We start from the raw sequence: 17,976 nt of genomic DNA on the forward strand, positions 1-17,976 counted from the left end.
CAAACGGATCCGTCCCCATTGACTTACATTATAAGTCTGGACGGATCCGCTTGCCTCCGCACGGCCAGGCGGACACCCGAACATAACTTGAAGCGTCCCCATCACCATGGGAACTCCTCTATGTTAGAATATACTGTCGGATATGAGCTACATCGTGAAACTCATTTCCGACAGTATATTCTAACACAGAGGCGTTCCCATGGTGATGGGGACGCTTCAGGTTAGAATACACTGAAAAACTGTGTACATGACTGCCCCCTGCTGCCTGGCAGCACCCGATCTCTTACAGGGGGCCGTGATCAGCACAATTAACTCCTCAGGTGCCGCACTGTAAGAGATCAGGGCTGCCAGGCAGCAGGGGGCAGCCCCCCCTCCCCCTCCCCAGTTTGAATATCGTTGGTGGCACAGTGTGCGCCCACCATCGGGCCCCCCCCTTCCTCCCTCTATAGTTAAAAATCGTTGGTGGCACAGTGTGCGCCCACCATCGCCCCCCCCTTCCTCTCTCTATAGTTAAAAATCGTTGGTGGCACAGTGTGCGCCCACAATCGGCCCCCCCTCTCCCTATAGTAGTAACAACCATTGGTGGCAGTGTGCGGCCTCCCATTCCCCCCCCCCCCCATCATTGGTGGCAGCGGAGTTCCGATCGGAGTCCCAGTTTAATCGCTGGGGCTCCGATCGGTAACCATGGCAACCAGGAAGCTACTGCATCCCTGGTTGCCATGGTTACTTAGCAATAGTACAATTGTAGAAGATTCATACTTACCTGCTTGCTGCTGCGATGTCTGTGACCGGCCGGCAGCTCCACCTACTGGTAAGTGAAAGGTCTGTGCGGCGCATTGCTAAAGAACTGTCACTTACCAGTAGGAGGAGCTCCCGGCCGGTCACAGACATCGCAGCAGCAAGCAGGTAAGTATGAATCTTCTACTGTGGTGGGGGCGGGGGGGGGGGGGGGAATGGGAGGCCGCACACTGCCACCAATGGTTGTTACTACTATAGAGAGAGGGGGGCCGATGGTGGGCGCACACTGTGCCACCAACGATTTTTAACTATAGAGGGAGGAAGGGGGGGGCGATGGTGGGCGCACACTGTGCCACCAACGATTTTTAACTATAGAGGGAGGAAGGGGGGGCGATGGTGGGCGCACACTGTGCCACCAACGATTTTTAACTATAGAGGGAGGAAGGGGGGGGGGCGATGGTGGGCGCACACTGTGCCACCAACGATTTTTAACTATAGAGGGAGGAAGGGGGGGGGCGATGGTGGGCGCACACTGTGCCACCAACGATATTCAAACTGGGGAGGGGGGGGGTCTGCCCCCTGCTGCCGGGCAGCCCTGATCTCTTACAGGGGAATATGATAGTACAATTAACCCCTTTAGGTGCCGCACCTGAAGGGGTTAATTGTGCTATCATATCCCCCTGTAAGAGATCGGTGCTGCCAGGCAGCAGGGGGCAGTCTTGTACAAAGTTTGCAGTGTATTCTAACTAGAAGCGTCCCCATCACCATGGGAACGCTTCTGTGTTAGAATATACTGTCGGAAATGAGTTTTCACGAAGTGAAAACTTAGATCAGAAAAAGCTTTTATGCAGACGGATCTTCGGATCCGTCTGTATGAAAGCAACCTACGGCCACGGATCACTGACACGGATGCCAATCTTGTGTGCATCCGTGTTCTTTCACGGACCCATTGACTTGAATGGGTCCGTGAACCGTTGTCCGTCAAAAAAATAGGACAGGTCTTATTTTTTTGACGGACAGGATACACGGATCACGGCCTCGGCTGCAAAACGGTGCATTTTCCGATTTTTCCACGGACCCATTGAAAGTCAATGGGTCCGCAAAAAAAATACGGAAAACGGCACAACGGCCACGGATGCACACAACGGTCGTGTGCATGAGGCCTCTCAGAGAGATTGAAAGATGTGTTTGCTTTCCATGAGAGACCAACGTCCTTAGAGTCTGCCATGTCATTGGCGGTACGCCTTGACAGGCATCTAAGAGAAAGAAACGAGACCTCTCTGTCCAGTTATTTTCAGTCTAGGGGCAGTGGTGCGGACTCATTCAGTGTGCAGGGGCCTCATCCTCTCTCGGTTCCCTCTGTTGAGGAGCCCATGCAGCTAGGTCGACTTGCCCCTGATAAAAGAGGATTTAGTCCTCAGAGAATGGTGTGTTTTTGTTGTGGGGGCATAGGTCATTTGGCAAATGTTTGTCCGTCTAGGAAATTCTTGAACTGTACTAAGAGTTATAATAAGAGAAAAACCTCAAAAGGTAAATCATCAAACTCTGCTTCATCTGCTATTTTGGGCAAAGTTGATGTAGGAATTGATGCTTTTCCTCTGACCTGCAGTTCCCGTTTTCTCCTTTCTGCCAGGGTAGCGCTAGGGAGTAAAGTCATTTCTTGTGAAATTTTTGTCGATAGTGGAGCAGCCGTCAATCTTATTGATACTCAATTTGTAGCCATGCATGGTTTTCAGGTTTGCACATTAGAAAAGGATATACCTGTTTTTTGCTATTGACTCTGCTCCACTCTCACAGAGATCCCTGAAGGGCATTGTTCACAATATCCGGTTAGCGGTAGGTGACACTCATGTGGAGGATATATCTTGTTTTGTCCTTAACGGATTGCCTTCTCCTCTAGTTTTGGGGTTACCCTGGCTCACTAGACATAACCCCACTATTGATTGGCAAGGAAGGCAAATAAATGAGTGGAGTGAGTTTTGTAGAGAGAATTGTCTCACAGCGATTTTTGCAGAGGTGTCTACTAAAACGGTGCCATCATTTCTCTCTGATTTCTCGGACGTGTTTTCCGAGAGCGGTGTTCAGGAGCTACCTCATCACCGGGAGTTTGACTGTCCCATTAACCTCATTCCCGGTGCCAAGCTGCCAAAAGCACGCCTCTACAACCTCTCACAACCGGAAAGAATCGCAATGCGAACTTATATCTCTGAGAGTCTCCATAAGGGGCATATTCGTCCCTCAAAATCACCTGTTGCCGCAGTTTTTGTTTTTTTTTGTTAAAAAGAAAGATGGCTCTCTGAGACCTTGCCTAGATTTTAGGGAGCTGAACCATATCACGATTCGCGATCCCTATCCCCTTCCTCTGATCCCGGACCTCTTCAACCAAATTGTTGGGGCCAAGGTTTTTTCCAAATTGGATTTGAGACAAGATAAGTCACCATTCTTTGGTGCATATGGGTTCCATCCGCAGTTTGGGACATTCTCGGGAGGGGCTCCCTCTGGTTTGCCTGAGGAGGAGAGATTTTCCTCGTCTTTGTCTACCATTTGGCAAAAGATTCAGAGTAATCTTAGAAAGATGAGTGAGAAATATAAGCGTGTGGCTGATAAGAGACGTGTGCCTGGTCCGAACCTGAATGTGGGTGATCTGGTGTGGTTGTCTACAAGAAATATTAAACTGAAGGTTCCCTCCTGGAAATTGGGTCCCAAGTTTATCGGGCCTTATAAAATCTTGTCAGTCATCAATCCTGTTGCCTTCCGTCTTGATCTTCCACGGGTTTGGAAGATACATAATGTATTTCACAGGGCTCTTTTAAAACCATATGTCCAGCCCACGGTACCCTCCTCTTTGCCTCCATCTCCGATTTTGGTTGATGGCAATCTGGAGTCTGAGGTTTCCAGAATTGTGGACTCTCGCATTGTCCGCGGTTCTCTTCAGTACCTCGTTCATTGGAAGGGTTATGGCCCTGAGGAGAGGATGTGGGTTCCGGTGTCGGACATTAAAGCCACTCGCCTCATCAGGGCATTTCATAGGGCTAATCCTGAGAAGGTGGGTCCTGGGTGTCCGGAGTCCTCCCGTAGGGGGGGGGGGGTACTGTCACTACCAGAGCTTTGAGACATTCTCACAGCTCTGTTTCTCCACCCCTGTGATGATGTCACTACTAGAGCTTGGAGGAGTTCCCTCTGCCCTGTTTTCTCCGCCCCTGTGATAAGGTCTTTACTTTCGGTTTCCTTCCTCCCAGCTGTCTCTCCTGTGTTTGATTTTGCTGCCTTTTAATCACCCCTCCTCCTTTGTAGAGGTGCAGATTATACTCTTGCTTGAGTAGCTTCACCTGTGTGGATCTGTGTTCTGGTGAAGCAAGTACATCGGATATTGTCTGCTGACTTTGGATCTGTTTTCACTGCAGCCACAGCTCCGTCAGATAAGTGTTCAGACATTGTGTCTGTTTCTTTGCTGACTGGATCCGAGGCGACCCCAGTTCCGTCCATATACTGAGCAGGGCACCGGTGGCCGTGCCCCTTCAACTATTGTAGGGGTTTCAGTGGTCATCAGCCTGAGGTACGCGGGCATGTCTCGATCCACCATATGGATCCGGACATGTGCATAGCAGCTTAGGGAGAGCTTTTAGGGTCTGACAAGGGTCACCCTTTATCCTCCCTAGTTTGGGTCCGGTCAGTTGCTATTTACTGTGTGTTGCTCACTTACAGTCATGACAGTAGATGAGCGTGAAGAGGAAGAGGAAGAGTTGCGGTCACCATCACCACCAGAAACAGCCTTGTCATCATCGCTTGCCGGACCTGCAGCAACGCTGCAAGAGGAGTATGAAGAAGAGGAGTCAGAGGAGGAATGGGGCTTTGAGGAGGAGGAAGACCAACCACAGCTGGCATCCCCAGGTGCTAGTTGTTGTCACCTATCTGGGACCCGTGGTGTTGTACGTGGCTGGGGGGGAACAGACCGTAAATGACATCAAGGAGGAGGAGGAACGGGAAATGAGTAGCTCGGCATCCAACCTTGTGCAAATGGGGTCTTTCATGCTGTCATGTCTGTTGAGGGACCCTCGTATAAAAAGGATGAAGGGGAACGACCTGTACTGGGTGGCCACGCTACTAGACCCCCGGTATAAGCAGAAAGTGGCGGAAATGTTACTAAATTACCGGAAGTCAGAAAGGATGCAGCAGTTCAAAAACAAACTAAAAAATATGCTTTACACAGCTTATAAGGGGGATGTCACAGCACAACAGGAATCTAACTGGGGAAGAGGTCAAAGTAATCCTCCTCCTACCACGACCACAGCATCAAGGACAGGACACTTTACAGATGTGTTGTTGATGGAGGACATGCAGAGCTTTTTCAGTCCTAAACATCGCCACAGCCCTTCGGGATCCAGCCTTAGAGAACGACTCGACTGACAGGTGGCAGACTACCTCGCCTTAACTGCAGATATCGACACTCTGAGGAGCGATGAACCCCTTGACTACTGGGTGTGCAGGCTTGATCTGTGGCCTGAGCTATCCCAGTTTGCAATAGAACTTCTGGCCTGCCCCGCTTCAAGTGTCCTGTCAGAAAGGACCTTCAGTGCAGCAGGAGGCATTGTCATTGACAAAAGAAGTCGCCTCGGTCAAAAAAGTGTTGATTACCTCACCTTCATTAAGATGAATGAGGCATGGATCCTGAAGGGACTGACAGTAGGGGATACGTTTAACTAACAAAAGGCCTGATGCCATGCCTTGGCCTCAAAATGGTCCCCACGCTGCTGTATTTAATGTCTGCATACTGGATATCTTTCGTGAATTCTCCGCCACCAACTAGGGTTCAAGCCGTAATGTTTTTGTCACCTTTCTGCCTTGAAAACATACATTTTTCCGGCCGCTGCTACAACAGCGGCTGCAACAATAACATTGTTTTTCAGGCATATGTACATGCCTAATTTTTCTGGCCTCTGGTGCTGCACTGTGGCTGCAAAAACAAAACAAAAAAAAGGCACATACAAGTGTCAATTCCCCTTTCGTGATTGTTACCTTGTTGTGGTGAAGGGGCTTGCATATCACAATGAAGCGAACATCACCTCTGAGTGTGTTGGCAATGTTGCCACACCCCAGATGATAAGGCCGTTGCTTCATTATGATCAGACCAAAAGCGATCGGCTGGATGTTTTTTCATAGAAAAAACTTAAATTTTTTTATTTTATTTTTTTAAGTTGTATGGGTGGGTTTTTAATACATAAAATAAAAAAAAATCATAATAAAGTCTCTTAATAGTTTATTAGAAATAATGCAGACAATTAAAAAAATCCCCATCGATTCCAATACAAATCAAGTACAAAGCTCAGAACTAAATTATTCCAGGATGTCGTAATGGTTCGTTAATTCGACAATGGTTAATCAATTCGACACACGTCCCTGGATAGGGGACGTAACAGGGATTAAACTGATAGGAATAGTACTAGTTAAGACACCACTCATATAGGGTGTCACAGCACATTGCTCCGTGCACGCGCAGTGCCCCAACTTGGGAGTAAGAGGACCGACCAAGCTGCTTTTTCCATCTCCCGGTTCCTAAAATCAATTCAGTTTGGTGTATCAGAGTTTGGTCTGTCACTGTGAAGGCAGTCGAAGGTACCCGGCCTAAATTTAGTTTCACAAAAGGCAATCTCACCCTGATAGCACTCATATCGGGTGTGACAGTAAATTGCACGGCGCAGACGCAGTGACCGTGGATTCAAACAATGGGGAGGGAGACAGCAATTTTTTAACCATCTCCCCGTTCGAAAAATCAATTTAATAAATGGACCCCAGATTGGGGATGTAACAGGGATTAAACTGATTAGAAGAGAGAACTACAGGAAATACCACTCATATCGGGTGGGACAGTAAATTGCACGGCGCAGACGCAGTGACCGTGGTGTGGATTCAAACAAAGGGGAGGGAGCCAGCGTTTTTTTAACCATCTCCCCGTTCGAAAAATCCATTTAATAAATGGACCCCAGATTGGGGGAGTAACAGGGATTAAACTGATGAGAAGAGAGAACTATAGAAAATAGCACTCATATCGGGTGGGACAGTAAATTGCACGGCACAGACGCAGTGACCGTGGATTCAAACAAAGGGGAGTGAGCCAAGCGTTTTTTTAACCATCTCCCCATTCGAAAAATCAATTCAGGAAGAAACCTTCAATGACATCAACATGGCTAGCTTGGTATCCAACCTTGTGCAAATGGGAAGTTTGCGGTTGGGCAAATGGACTGTTTGCGGTTGTTTGCGGTGCATTAAAAGGGGAGTTTGGTCTGTCAATGTCTGTGAATTGGGCGTAACCCTTACACTACCTGATCGATACAACATCATACCTGATCGTATACACACACTGGATGTTTTAAACCACGTGTGTTCAAAAAAAAATTGGATTGTTAGGTGATTTATGGATTAAAATCCAACTCTGCGTCAACTATGTAATTTTCCATGGGAGTTTTGCCATGGATCCCCCTCCGGCATGCCACAGTCCAGGTGTTAGTCCCCATGAAACAACTTTTCCATCACTATTGTGGCCAGAAACAGTCCCTGTGGGTTTTAAAATTTGCCTGCCTATAGAAGTCAATGGCTGTTCGCCCGGTTCGCACGTGCGTGAATATTTGTAGAAACCTGCGCTCGCCGTTCGCGAACGGAAAATTTTATGTTTGCGACATCTCTACCGATCATGTGGTGAGCATAGTGCCGTCACCACAGGTCCTTTTCCTGTGCACAGCAAAGAAGAAGAAAGAAGAGAAGCCAGGCTGCGCAAACAAGTGGATTAAGGTGAGTTAAATAATTTTTTTATTTTTTTTAACCCCTCAATCCCTATTGTACTATGCATTCTGTATTAAGAATGCTATTATTTTCCCTTATAACCATGTTATAAGGGAAAATAATAATGATCGGGTCTCCATCCCGATCGTCTCCTAGCAACCGTGCGTGAAAATCGCACCGCATCCACACTTGCTTGCGGATGCTTCGATTTTTACGCAACGCACAAGTGATGCGTGAAAATCACTGCTCATCTGCACAGCCCCATAGAAATGAATGGGTCTGGATTCAGTGCGGGTGCAGTGCGTTCACCTCACGCATTGCACCCGCGCGGAAATCTCATCTGTGTGAAAGGGGCCTTAAAGGGAACCTGTCACCCAAAAATCGCCTATTAAGCTGTTTACAGTACCTTATAGTGCTGTATAGTCGTTTCCTGATGCACTTTTTGTTAGTTTTGCAGCATGTATGCTCAGTCAGAAATCGATGTTATATTCAGCTGCTGCCCCGTGCTTCAAGTCAGGCTTGATATCACGGGGGCAGCGGCCTCGGCGTCTTACATGGCCCTCTCCCCGCCCCCTGCCTCTGTGACTGACAGCCGAAATCCGATTCCGGGACCGCGCTCAACGGCCGCATGCGCAGTAAAGGGCGGCAGGTCCCGGCTGCCGCGCGTACTACGCGCCGTCTTACTTTCGCCGCACTGCGCATGCGCCCGACATCCTGTATCAAACGCGCCCGCGCCCGGCATCTGGGCGCGGGCGCGTTTGATACAGGATGTCGGGCGCATGCGCAGTGCGCGAAAGTAAGACGGCGCGTAGTACGCGCGGCAGCCGGGACCGCGCTCCTGCCGCCCTTTACTGCGCATGCGGCCGTTGAGCGCGGTCCCGGAATCGGATTTCGGCTGTCAGTCACAGAGGCAGGGGGCGGGGAGAGGGCCATGTAAGACGCCGAGGCCGCTGCCCCCGTGACTTCAAGCCTGACTTGAAGCACGGGGCAGCAGCTGAATATAACATCGATTTCTGACTGAGCATACATGCTGCAAAACTAACAAAAAGTGCATCAGGAAACGACTATACAGCACTATAAGGTACTGTAAACAGCTTAATAGGCGATTTTTGGGTGACAGGTTCCCTTTAATGACGCAGCAAGTGAACTAAACGCGCCTATATATTAGACTACCTGTTGACAATGAGTCTGATGCACAGTAAGTCTAGGTATAACAAAACATATTAAAAATGAATGCCACAGTTGAACAAGATGCACAGGGCAATTGCACTCCAGCACTGTCTCTGCAGTCTCCCTATGCTCTCTCTACAGTTTCTAAAAATTCTACATACAATCTGCCTACACTGAACCTCAATATTCTACAATTAAAAGCTTTCTAAAACACTGTCTGTAGCACTTGCCGCATCTCTCCCTGTGCTCAATTTACAGTGACCAAGCGGGATGAGGCTTATAGGGCTGTGACAACACAGGGGATGACCATCTGCTGATTGGCTGGCTGCAAAGTATTATGGGTCATATTGCATACCCGGGCTTCTTTCATCTTGTAACATGTGTAGCTGCCATTTTAGGATAAAACTAATTCCTTACCACAAAGAGGAAATTTGGATTTGTGGTGAATAAAATTTTCCCTGAAATTCAGATTGAAGTCAATTCATTTCACTTTGATTTGCTCAACACTACTTGATATTGCACCTCAGCCCCATTCACTTCAATGGGGCTAAGGTGCACCTAGGCCATTTGATGTACGTGACGTCACATGGCCTAGGAAAAGTTGGAAAAGGCCGCTGCGCTAAAGCCTTCTCAAACAACTGATTGGCAGGGGTCCTTCGTGTCAGACCCCACTGATCAGATACTGATGACCAAAAAAATGTTGGCGAATTTGGTGGAGTTTTTACAAGAATTTTAGGAGAGTTTTTGGTTGAGGTTGCTCTGCTTCCCCCGTGATCTCCATAAAAAATCCACACTCAGATCTGATTCAAAAAAGCTAAATGTTACTTCTAAATCATTTTCCAAATCAGCCGCTGAAAAAACCTCAACCATTTTTACTTGGCAATTTGACACTGGTTCTCCTGCTGCTCTCTCTTACGGTGGCTTACATTTTTCACATACCTCCAGACCTGACATTGTGGTGGAGTCAGTGTACTTATATTTCCCCAAAATATACTTTCCAGGTCATTCCCCGAGTACCATCACTCTCATTACCATCTTTTGAGGTCCATACCCTTAGACTCTCTCCTTCAGAATGATGTTATTTACTGACTCCCTGCCTCCAGTTCATGGATCAATTTACTACCTTCTTGTCCTCAGAATTACCAACTCTCATTTTGGGCGACTTTAACATCCCCATAGACAGCCCCATATCCCCATCTGCCTCCCAGCTTTTATCTCTAACCTCCTCTCTTGGACTTTCACAACTTTCAAACTCTCAGACACATAAAGATGGTAACACACATGACCTGGTCTTTTTCCAGCTTTGCTTTGTTTCCAATTTTACTAACTCTTCTCTCCCACTCTCTTTACAGAACCTTCTCTCCTTCACTGTCACAAGTTTTCATCCATCTCAACACATTCCTCCTTATCACACATTCAGAAATCTACATGCCATTGACACTAAGAAACGTACAGACTCTCTACAGTCATCTTCTTCCCTTTCCTGTCCAGAACTGCCTGCAAAACTCTATAATTTCACCCTTACAAGCATCTTGCATGAAGTAGCGCCCCTTACACTCAGAACTTCCAAACAGAGATGAAAGCAACCCTTGGCTTACACCTCAAACTTGCTTTCTCCAGTGATGCTCCAGAAGTGCCAAATGTCTATGGAGAAAAACTCTTCCATTACAAATTTATTCTGAGAACTTAAAACTTAACCCTTTACCTCACCAAACAGACCTAATTCACTACCCTGATCTCCTCACTATCCAGTACTCTAAAAAACAACAACTCTTTGGCAGTTTTCACTCCCGCCTCAGTTCAAAAGAGCAGGCACCTACTACAGACCTCTGTGCTATAGATCTGGCATCAAAATTCTAAAAGAAAATATCCAGCAGGAAATCAGCTGTAAGCCTCTAAGTTCCAGGCTCCTCTCTTTTTCAAGTCCTACCACATGCACTACTGACCCTATTCCCTCACACCTCCAACAGTCTCTCTACCCAGCTGTCAGTACTCACCTAACTAAAATCTTCAACCTCTCTTTCACTTCCGGTATCTTCCTCTCTCAATTCAAACATTCTGTCATAACCTCATAATTAAAAATATATATATATAAATTTCTCTTGAGCAGTCCTGCGTTACTAACCACAGTACTATCTCCTATATACCCTTTATCTCTAAACTCCTGGATCATTTGGTCTACTCTTGCCTCATCTGCAATCTCTCCACTAACTCTCTTCTTGATTTATTACAATCAGTTTTTTTCACCCTATGTTCTTCCGAAACTACACTTACCAAAGTGACTAACATCCTCCTAACAGCTACTGTAAATGCAACTGTAACTACTCTTTACTAATTCTCCTTGATCTCTCTGCAGCAATTGACACTGTAGACCACCATCTCCCCCTTACCATGCTCCAATCTATTGGCCTGAAGGATACTGTGCTCTCTTGGTTTTAGTTCTATCTCATCTCTCTGGCCGCTATTTCAGTGTGTTATTTGCTGGCTCTACCTCCCTTTTTCTCTCTCTTGCCATTGGGGTTCCTTAGGTTTCAGTCCTCTCCATCTAGATTACTGTAACAAATTACTAATAGGTCTCCCCTTCACCAGACTCTCCTCTCTCCGACTTACAACTAACATCTACCATAAGCTGAACCTCTCACTCCCATCTCCAAGACTTCTCCAGAGTTGCACCAGTTCTCTGGAATGCCCTACCAATCCAATCAATTAAGTTAATTCATAACATCCACAGTTTCGGGCCCTCCATAAAACATATCTTTTTAGGTTTGCCTATGATATCACCTGATCTAACTCTACTCTGTTTACCATCCCCCCACACCCCCTTCAGCATCTTTCTTCTGAACATGATCCATTGTCAAATATACACCTCATGTACTCAAAAACACTACAGATATAGTCTGGAGGCTGGCTCATGCGGCCTTATATATAATCCCCAATTGTGTTATGGTGGCTGTACCATTATACAAATCAAGCACTTGTCACCTTCTGTGTCACCCCTACCACCTCATAGAAAAAAATGTGAATCAATAGTGACAGTTTAGCTGAAAAATAATCAGTTGCCTTACAACTGTGTTTTTTGTTTAAATCTTGTAGCAAAAGGCCTGGTTGAGATTGGCGCACAATGGATTCATGGATCATCTCCAGGCAACCCGGTCTTCCAGCTGGCATCTCAGTTTGGACTTTTAGGTCCAGATGCCTCGATTGAGGAGAATCAAAAAAGTAACTGGGATGGCAATCCACCTTTTATCCCAATTATCTACAGTAGTTCAGGAAGAAAGATTGACCCAGAAGTGTTGACCAAAATTACAGATTTGTTTAACACATGGCTGGCACAAACCCGGAATTTCACCAATGATGATTGTGATCCTGAAGCTAGTGTTGGGAAATTTATCAGAGAAAAGATTGTCCAAAGCTCACAAGAATGGAAGAAAGAAGAAGTTGAAATAAATATGGCTTTCTTGAGGGTGTTGCTTAATATGGAATGCTGCTCAAATGCAGCCCATAGTATGGACCAGGTGGCACTCTGCCCTTTTGGGGAATATACAATGCTTCCAGGACTTGATTTAACGTTTCCTAAGTAAGTAAAAAACAAAACAATTTTGTCTTGTATTAACTAATGACAATAAGTTTGTACTATTTATTTTTCATTAGGAGTATCAGTCAGTAGAACCCTAGACATAATGCCTGTTAGGGCTGCTCCTGCTGATTAAAAGAATACCTTTAATTTAAGGGGTTCTCCAGGAATGATTTAAATTGGCCATCGGCAACCTGTCCCAGAATGTGAGCAACCATGCTTGCGTCCATTTGCAAAGCTGCCTAGGGAGTGTGAAGCTGGTGCCTCATTACACACTATGCTCTGGCACTTTGGATATTCTATATATTGGTGAATTTTACTTTCAGGCTGCTCAGCCATAATAGCATATAATAGGGAGGATCACATCATTACCATCTATTCTAGAGCAGTATAGTGTGTAGTGAGGTCTTTCCCCCTCAACCTACCCACATGCAGCTGAACAAGTGTTGGTAAAAAGTCCTTCTCACATGCTAGGACAGTTTGCTGGTGGTCATTATAAATCATTCCTGGAAGACTCTGTTGTGGCAGACCTAGGGTCAGTCACGTGAGGATCATGCAACGTGTTCCAGGTGAATGACATTGACGGAGGAAAATTACAGAAGCTAGCACACAGGTTAAAACTCTGCCATGTTCCCAAATTGGGAGTGTCCTAGGCCCTTTATTTATACCCATTCCAAGGGTGTAACCTCTTAAAATATTGACATGATTGGTTTACAAATATTCCAACAATAACTTCTGATTGGTGCACAAAATAATACTTCTAATTGGTCAGAACTGAATCCATGTATTGATTGGTTAGTATTCTATGAGCTTTCTATTTTCTACTAACAGTTGCTGAGAGCATCCTTCTTTAGCAAGAAATGCATATTGGCTACTTAGCACGTACAAACTTTATCTTACCTCAACACACATTTGCTAACTGCTACAGTTTTAGCTTACACATCTTTGTCATCTTCTTATGGTGCACACAGGAATCAAACACAAAAGTCTCTCAAAAGTCTATCTGTAAAACCGAGTCTCAGAAAAGCTGTGTATCTCCCCAACTCCTTTAAATCAGGGGATGAGCTGTTGTGGAGAAAATTTACTTTTATTCCATTTGCAAATGAGGGCATAAAGGGGTTGTGCAAGTTTGGGAAGATTTTTTGCGCACCCATTCCTGCTTCTTGGCCAGTCTTGTGAAGGGAAGCTTACTTGCCTGCTTCCTGATGCTCCCCTTTCTCCTACTTCAGCTCCCTTGCTGTAAACATCCTTTTTGACACCATCCACAGCCAATTGATGGCTGTGGTGGTGGCCTGCTCCTCTTAGATCATGACTAATGGTCACATAATGCAAAAGGCACAGGTCACCACCGTGGTCAGTGACTGGCTGTGCATGGTGTCAAACAGGATGCTTAAAGGATGGAGCGCAGAGGAGCAGCCCAGGCAAGGATGAGAAGAAATGGGGAGCCAGTTTGCAAGCAGATAAGTAACCTTCCCTTCACAGGTCTGGCCAAGAGAGGAGATTTAAAATGCATTCAATATGGTTTTCCAATTTTTCCGTAAAAATGTTGCTGTCCGTGATTTTGGGATAAGTTGTCCAGACTTCAAGGTAATGGCCCTGGCCCTGGAGCTACTGCAGAACAGTTGATCGGCAGAGTTGCCTGGACTTGGATCACCACCAATCTTATATTGATGATCTATCCTAAGGATAGAAACTGCCTGCCAAATCTAAAAGCGCTAGTGTCAAACTAGCCTTACTATACACTGTATTACTATACACTGTAATACTTCTATTTTCTTAATGTGTTACCTTTGAATATAATATTGTCTTTTTTAGAGGATTTGAAAGTCTTGTGAACCACATGAAGGCACCACTTCCAAGTGGCACTGTATTACTGAACAAAGCAGTAAAGAGCATTCACTGGCATGGATCCTTTCCTGGCAGCAACTCTCATGTGTATCCTGTGCAAGTGCAGTGTGAAGATGGTGACAGCTTTGTGGCAGATCACGTCATTTTCACTGCTCCTCTAGGTAAGATATAATATGCAGATGTAATACTGATCCTGTCTTATATTTAAACAATGGAAAGATGCGAAAAAATGTATCTAAGTTCATGCTGGATGATACCTTTGGAGCACTTTACACGACCTATTGGTTAATTTTTTTTGCAGCTAAATTATATTTTGGCACATCTTGAGGGATTTCATAGGGGTTGTGCCACTCAGTGGCATAGGGTGGGGGGATCCAGGGGGAAAATTGCACTGGGCACCAGACTGCAGGGGGGCGCTGGCCGCTTGAGCCAAAAAATCTGTAAACTGAGTGAGTTTTTCGCTCTGCTCTGCCTCTGCTACACTGCGCAGCGCCGCAGAGTGAGGAGCAGTATCAACAGAAGGAATATTAATCACCAGGGCACGCGCAGCAGTGCGAAGCTCTGCCCACCTTCCGGGTGGGAAAGAAACTGCAGAGCCAAAGTAAGAAGAAGAGGATGGCTGCCGCAGTGTGCCACTTCAGGACTCCACAGGCAGCCTGAATGAGTGACACTGACAGTGAGTGACAATGACTCACCCCACACCAAACACTCAGCGAGTGAGTCAGTCACACTATGACACTGACTGTCACTTACTACTGAGAGCCAAGCAGCAGGCAGTGAAGTGCCATGAGAGCCAGGCCAAACAGGTGGCAGTCGGGGTGCTGGAGAAGGATGACCATAGACAGTACTGCCCAGAGGATGCTATCTCTGCCTATCTCTACTGTCCATATGCCAGGACTACCAGTATTACCCCTTCAAATATAAAGGGGCAATACTGGTGGTAGGCCTGGTATACTGCAGGCCATCTGCTTTTAAGTAGCATATGACAAAAGACTGGAAGCGTTCGGGTACAGTACATAACATTTTATTATTATGTAGAACAGGGGTATATCACAGCCAAAAATTTGGGAATTTCACCCGACAATGTAGCAGACAAATTAGTGAAATGTATTTCCCTGTCCACTATGTAGAGCAGGTGTATTTTACAGCCAAAAATGTGGGATTTGTCACCCAACAATGTATCAGACAAAGTAGTTAAATGACCTAAAATAACATAAAATACGTAAAAATAAAAAATAATCTTGATCTAGGAGGTGGAGGTCAATATGGAGTAGGAGGTTGAGGAGTCGGTGGATGTACATTGCAGGTGGAAGCGGCGGTGGAGGAGGAGGTAGCCAACACTGTTTTTTGGTTTATATCATATTTTTTTTTTTTATTAGGGTACATCCCAAAACATTGGGAAATATTAAAAATGCATCAATGAGAAAGATAGCTGCATTATAACAATGGCTGGGTAAGGCCGGTATATATGTCTTTTCTGCACAAGGTACGGACAAGTCCTGTGGGATCCATGCCTGGTTCATTTTAATGAACGTGGGCTTGTCCACATTGGCTGTGGACAGGCGGCTGCGCTTGTCTGTAATAACGCCCCCTGCCATGCTAAACACACGTTCAGACAATACACTGGCTGCAGGGCAGGCCAGCACCTCCAAAGCGTAAAGGGCAAGCTCAAGCCATGTCCCCAATTTGGAGACACAGAAGTTAAAGGGGGCAGACCCATCATTCAGTATGTGTAGGCGTGTGCACACATGCTGCTCCGCCATGTTGCTGAAATGCTGCCTCCTGCTAAGACGTTCCATATCAGCTGGTGGTGCTGGTTGTTGTGGTGTGTTGACAAAACTTTTCTACATTTTGGCCATGCTAACCCTGCCCTCTGAGGTGCTGGCGGTGCCCCAGCTGCGTTGGAGGCCTCTTCCTTCTCCTCTGCCTTCGCTTTGTGCTTCCACTGTGCCCCCGCTGTCAGGTGGGAATTCCATCAGCAGCGCATCTACCAGCGTGTGCTAGTACTCGCACATCTTACGATCACTCTCCAGTGACGTAATTAAGGACGGTACGTTGTCCTTGGATCCAGCAGCGTAGCCACCCAGTAATCAGCATAAGTTAGAATGTGGCCAACTCGGCAGTCGTTTCGGATATACTGCAGCATTTAATCGCTCATGCGTGCCAGGCTGCCCAGAGGCAACAACAAGCTGTCCTATGTGGAAGGTGTATCGTCTGTGTCCTCTGTATCCCCCCAGCCACGCACCAGTGATGGCCATGAGCTGGTTTGGGTGCCAACCTGCTGTGAACACGGTTCCTCCTCCTCCATCTCCTCATCCTCCAGAACTGTGCCCTGGCTGGACAATTGTGTACCTGGCGTTTGTTGGGGCAGGAACCCACCCTCAGAGCCACTTGTGAATGACTGGCTGAAACTCTTGTAAATGATCCCTCTTCCTCCTCCTCCTGTGCCACATCCTCTTCCATCATCGCCCGAAGCATTTTTTCAAAGAAGCATAGAAGTGGGATAGTAACGCTGAGAACGGCGTCATCGGCACTGGCCATGTTGGTGGAGTACACAAAATAGCACAACAAGGCACACAGGTCCCACATGGAGGCCCACTCAATGGTGGTGAAGTGGTGCTGTTCCGCAGAGAGACTCACCCGTGCGTCTTGCAGCAGCAGCAGGGTGAGAACGCCGGAAGCCCGCACAGACGGCCCGCACTTTCTGCAGCAGTTCTGACATATCGGGGTCATTTTTAAGGAATTTCTGCACCACCAGGCCCAGAGCAGCTACGAGATTTCGCCCATTATCACACACCACCAGGCCGGGCTTGAGGCTCACTGGCACCAACCACTCATCGGTCTGTTGTTCCATGCCCATCCACAGCTCCTGTGCGGTGTGGGGTTTGTCCCCCAAACAGATAAGTTTTAAAACTGCCTGCTGTCGTTTACCCCTGGCTGTGCTGAAGTTGGTGGTGAAGGTGTTATGCTGACCGGATGAGGATCCGGTAAAGGATGAGGAAGCGTTGTAGGAGGAGGAAGCAACAGGAGCAAACTGAAGTGCTCTGCATTTTTCGGTGGTGGAAGGACATGCGCCAAACTGCTATCCGCCTCAGGCCCAGCCGCCACTGCATTTACCCAGTGTGCTGTTATGGAGATATAACGTCCCTGACCGTTCTTACTGGTCCACATATCCGTTGTGAGGTGCAACATGCCACAGATGGTGTTGCGCAGTGCACACCTGATTTTGTCCCCCACTTGGTTGTGCAGGGAAGGGATGGCTCACCTGGAAAAGTAGAGGCGGCTGGGCATGACGTACTGTGGGACAGCCACAGCCATAAGGCTTTTAAAACTCTCTGTCTCTACCAGATGGAATGACAGCATATCAAAGGACAGTAATTTTGAAATGCTGGCATTCAGCACCAGGGATCGTGGGTGGGTAGGGGGGTACTTCTTCTTCCGCTCCAGTGTTTAGGAGATAGACAACTGAACGCTTCCATGGGACATTGTGGAGATGCTTGGTGACCCAGATGGTGGCATTGCTGGCACATCCTCTGTTTGCGGGATGGCAGGTGCCACTGTCACTCCAGAGGGGGATGAAGAGGCCGAGACTGCAGCAGAAGAGGAAGCAGTAGGAGCCAGAGACCTTTCTTGGTTTTTGAGGTGTCTACTCCACTGCAGCTCATGCTTTGCACTTAGATGCCTGGTCATGCAGGTTGTGGTCAGGTTTAGAACGTTTATGCCTCACTTCAGGCTCTGATTGCACAGCTTGCAAACCACTCGTGTCTTGTCGTCAGCATGTTGTCTGAAGAACTGCCACACCAGGGAACTCCTTGTGCTGGCTTTAGTGTGCTCGGTCCCTTGGTGCGGTGGGCAGTAGCAGGCGTACT

General features: G+C 47.0%; 1 protein-coding gene across 1 annotated transcript in view; it reads left to right on the top strand.

The window, feature by feature from the left end:
* LOC122942437 (peroxisomal N(1)-acetyl-spermine/spermidine oxidase-like) overlaps positions 1-17,976 on the top strand; it is a 119,973-nt gene that overhangs the window by 45,395 nt on the left and 56,602 nt on the right. The window contains exons 2-3 of the mRNA XM_044300056.1: positions 11,779-12,262; positions 14,075-14,268. Coding sequence (XP_044155991.1) covers positions 11,779-12,262; positions 14,075-14,268 — 678 coding nt within the window. The remainder of the gene's footprint in view (positions 1-11,778; positions 12,263-14,074; positions 14,269-17,976) is intronic.

This window comes from Bufo gargarizans, chromosome 6 (genome assembly GCF_014858855.1).
Source record: "Bufo gargarizans isolate SCDJY-AF-19 chromosome 6, ASM1485885v1, whole genome shotgun sequence".
NCBI classification, from domain to species: Eukaryota; Metazoa; Chordata; class Amphibia; order Anura; family Bufonidae; genus Bufo; species Bufo gargarizans.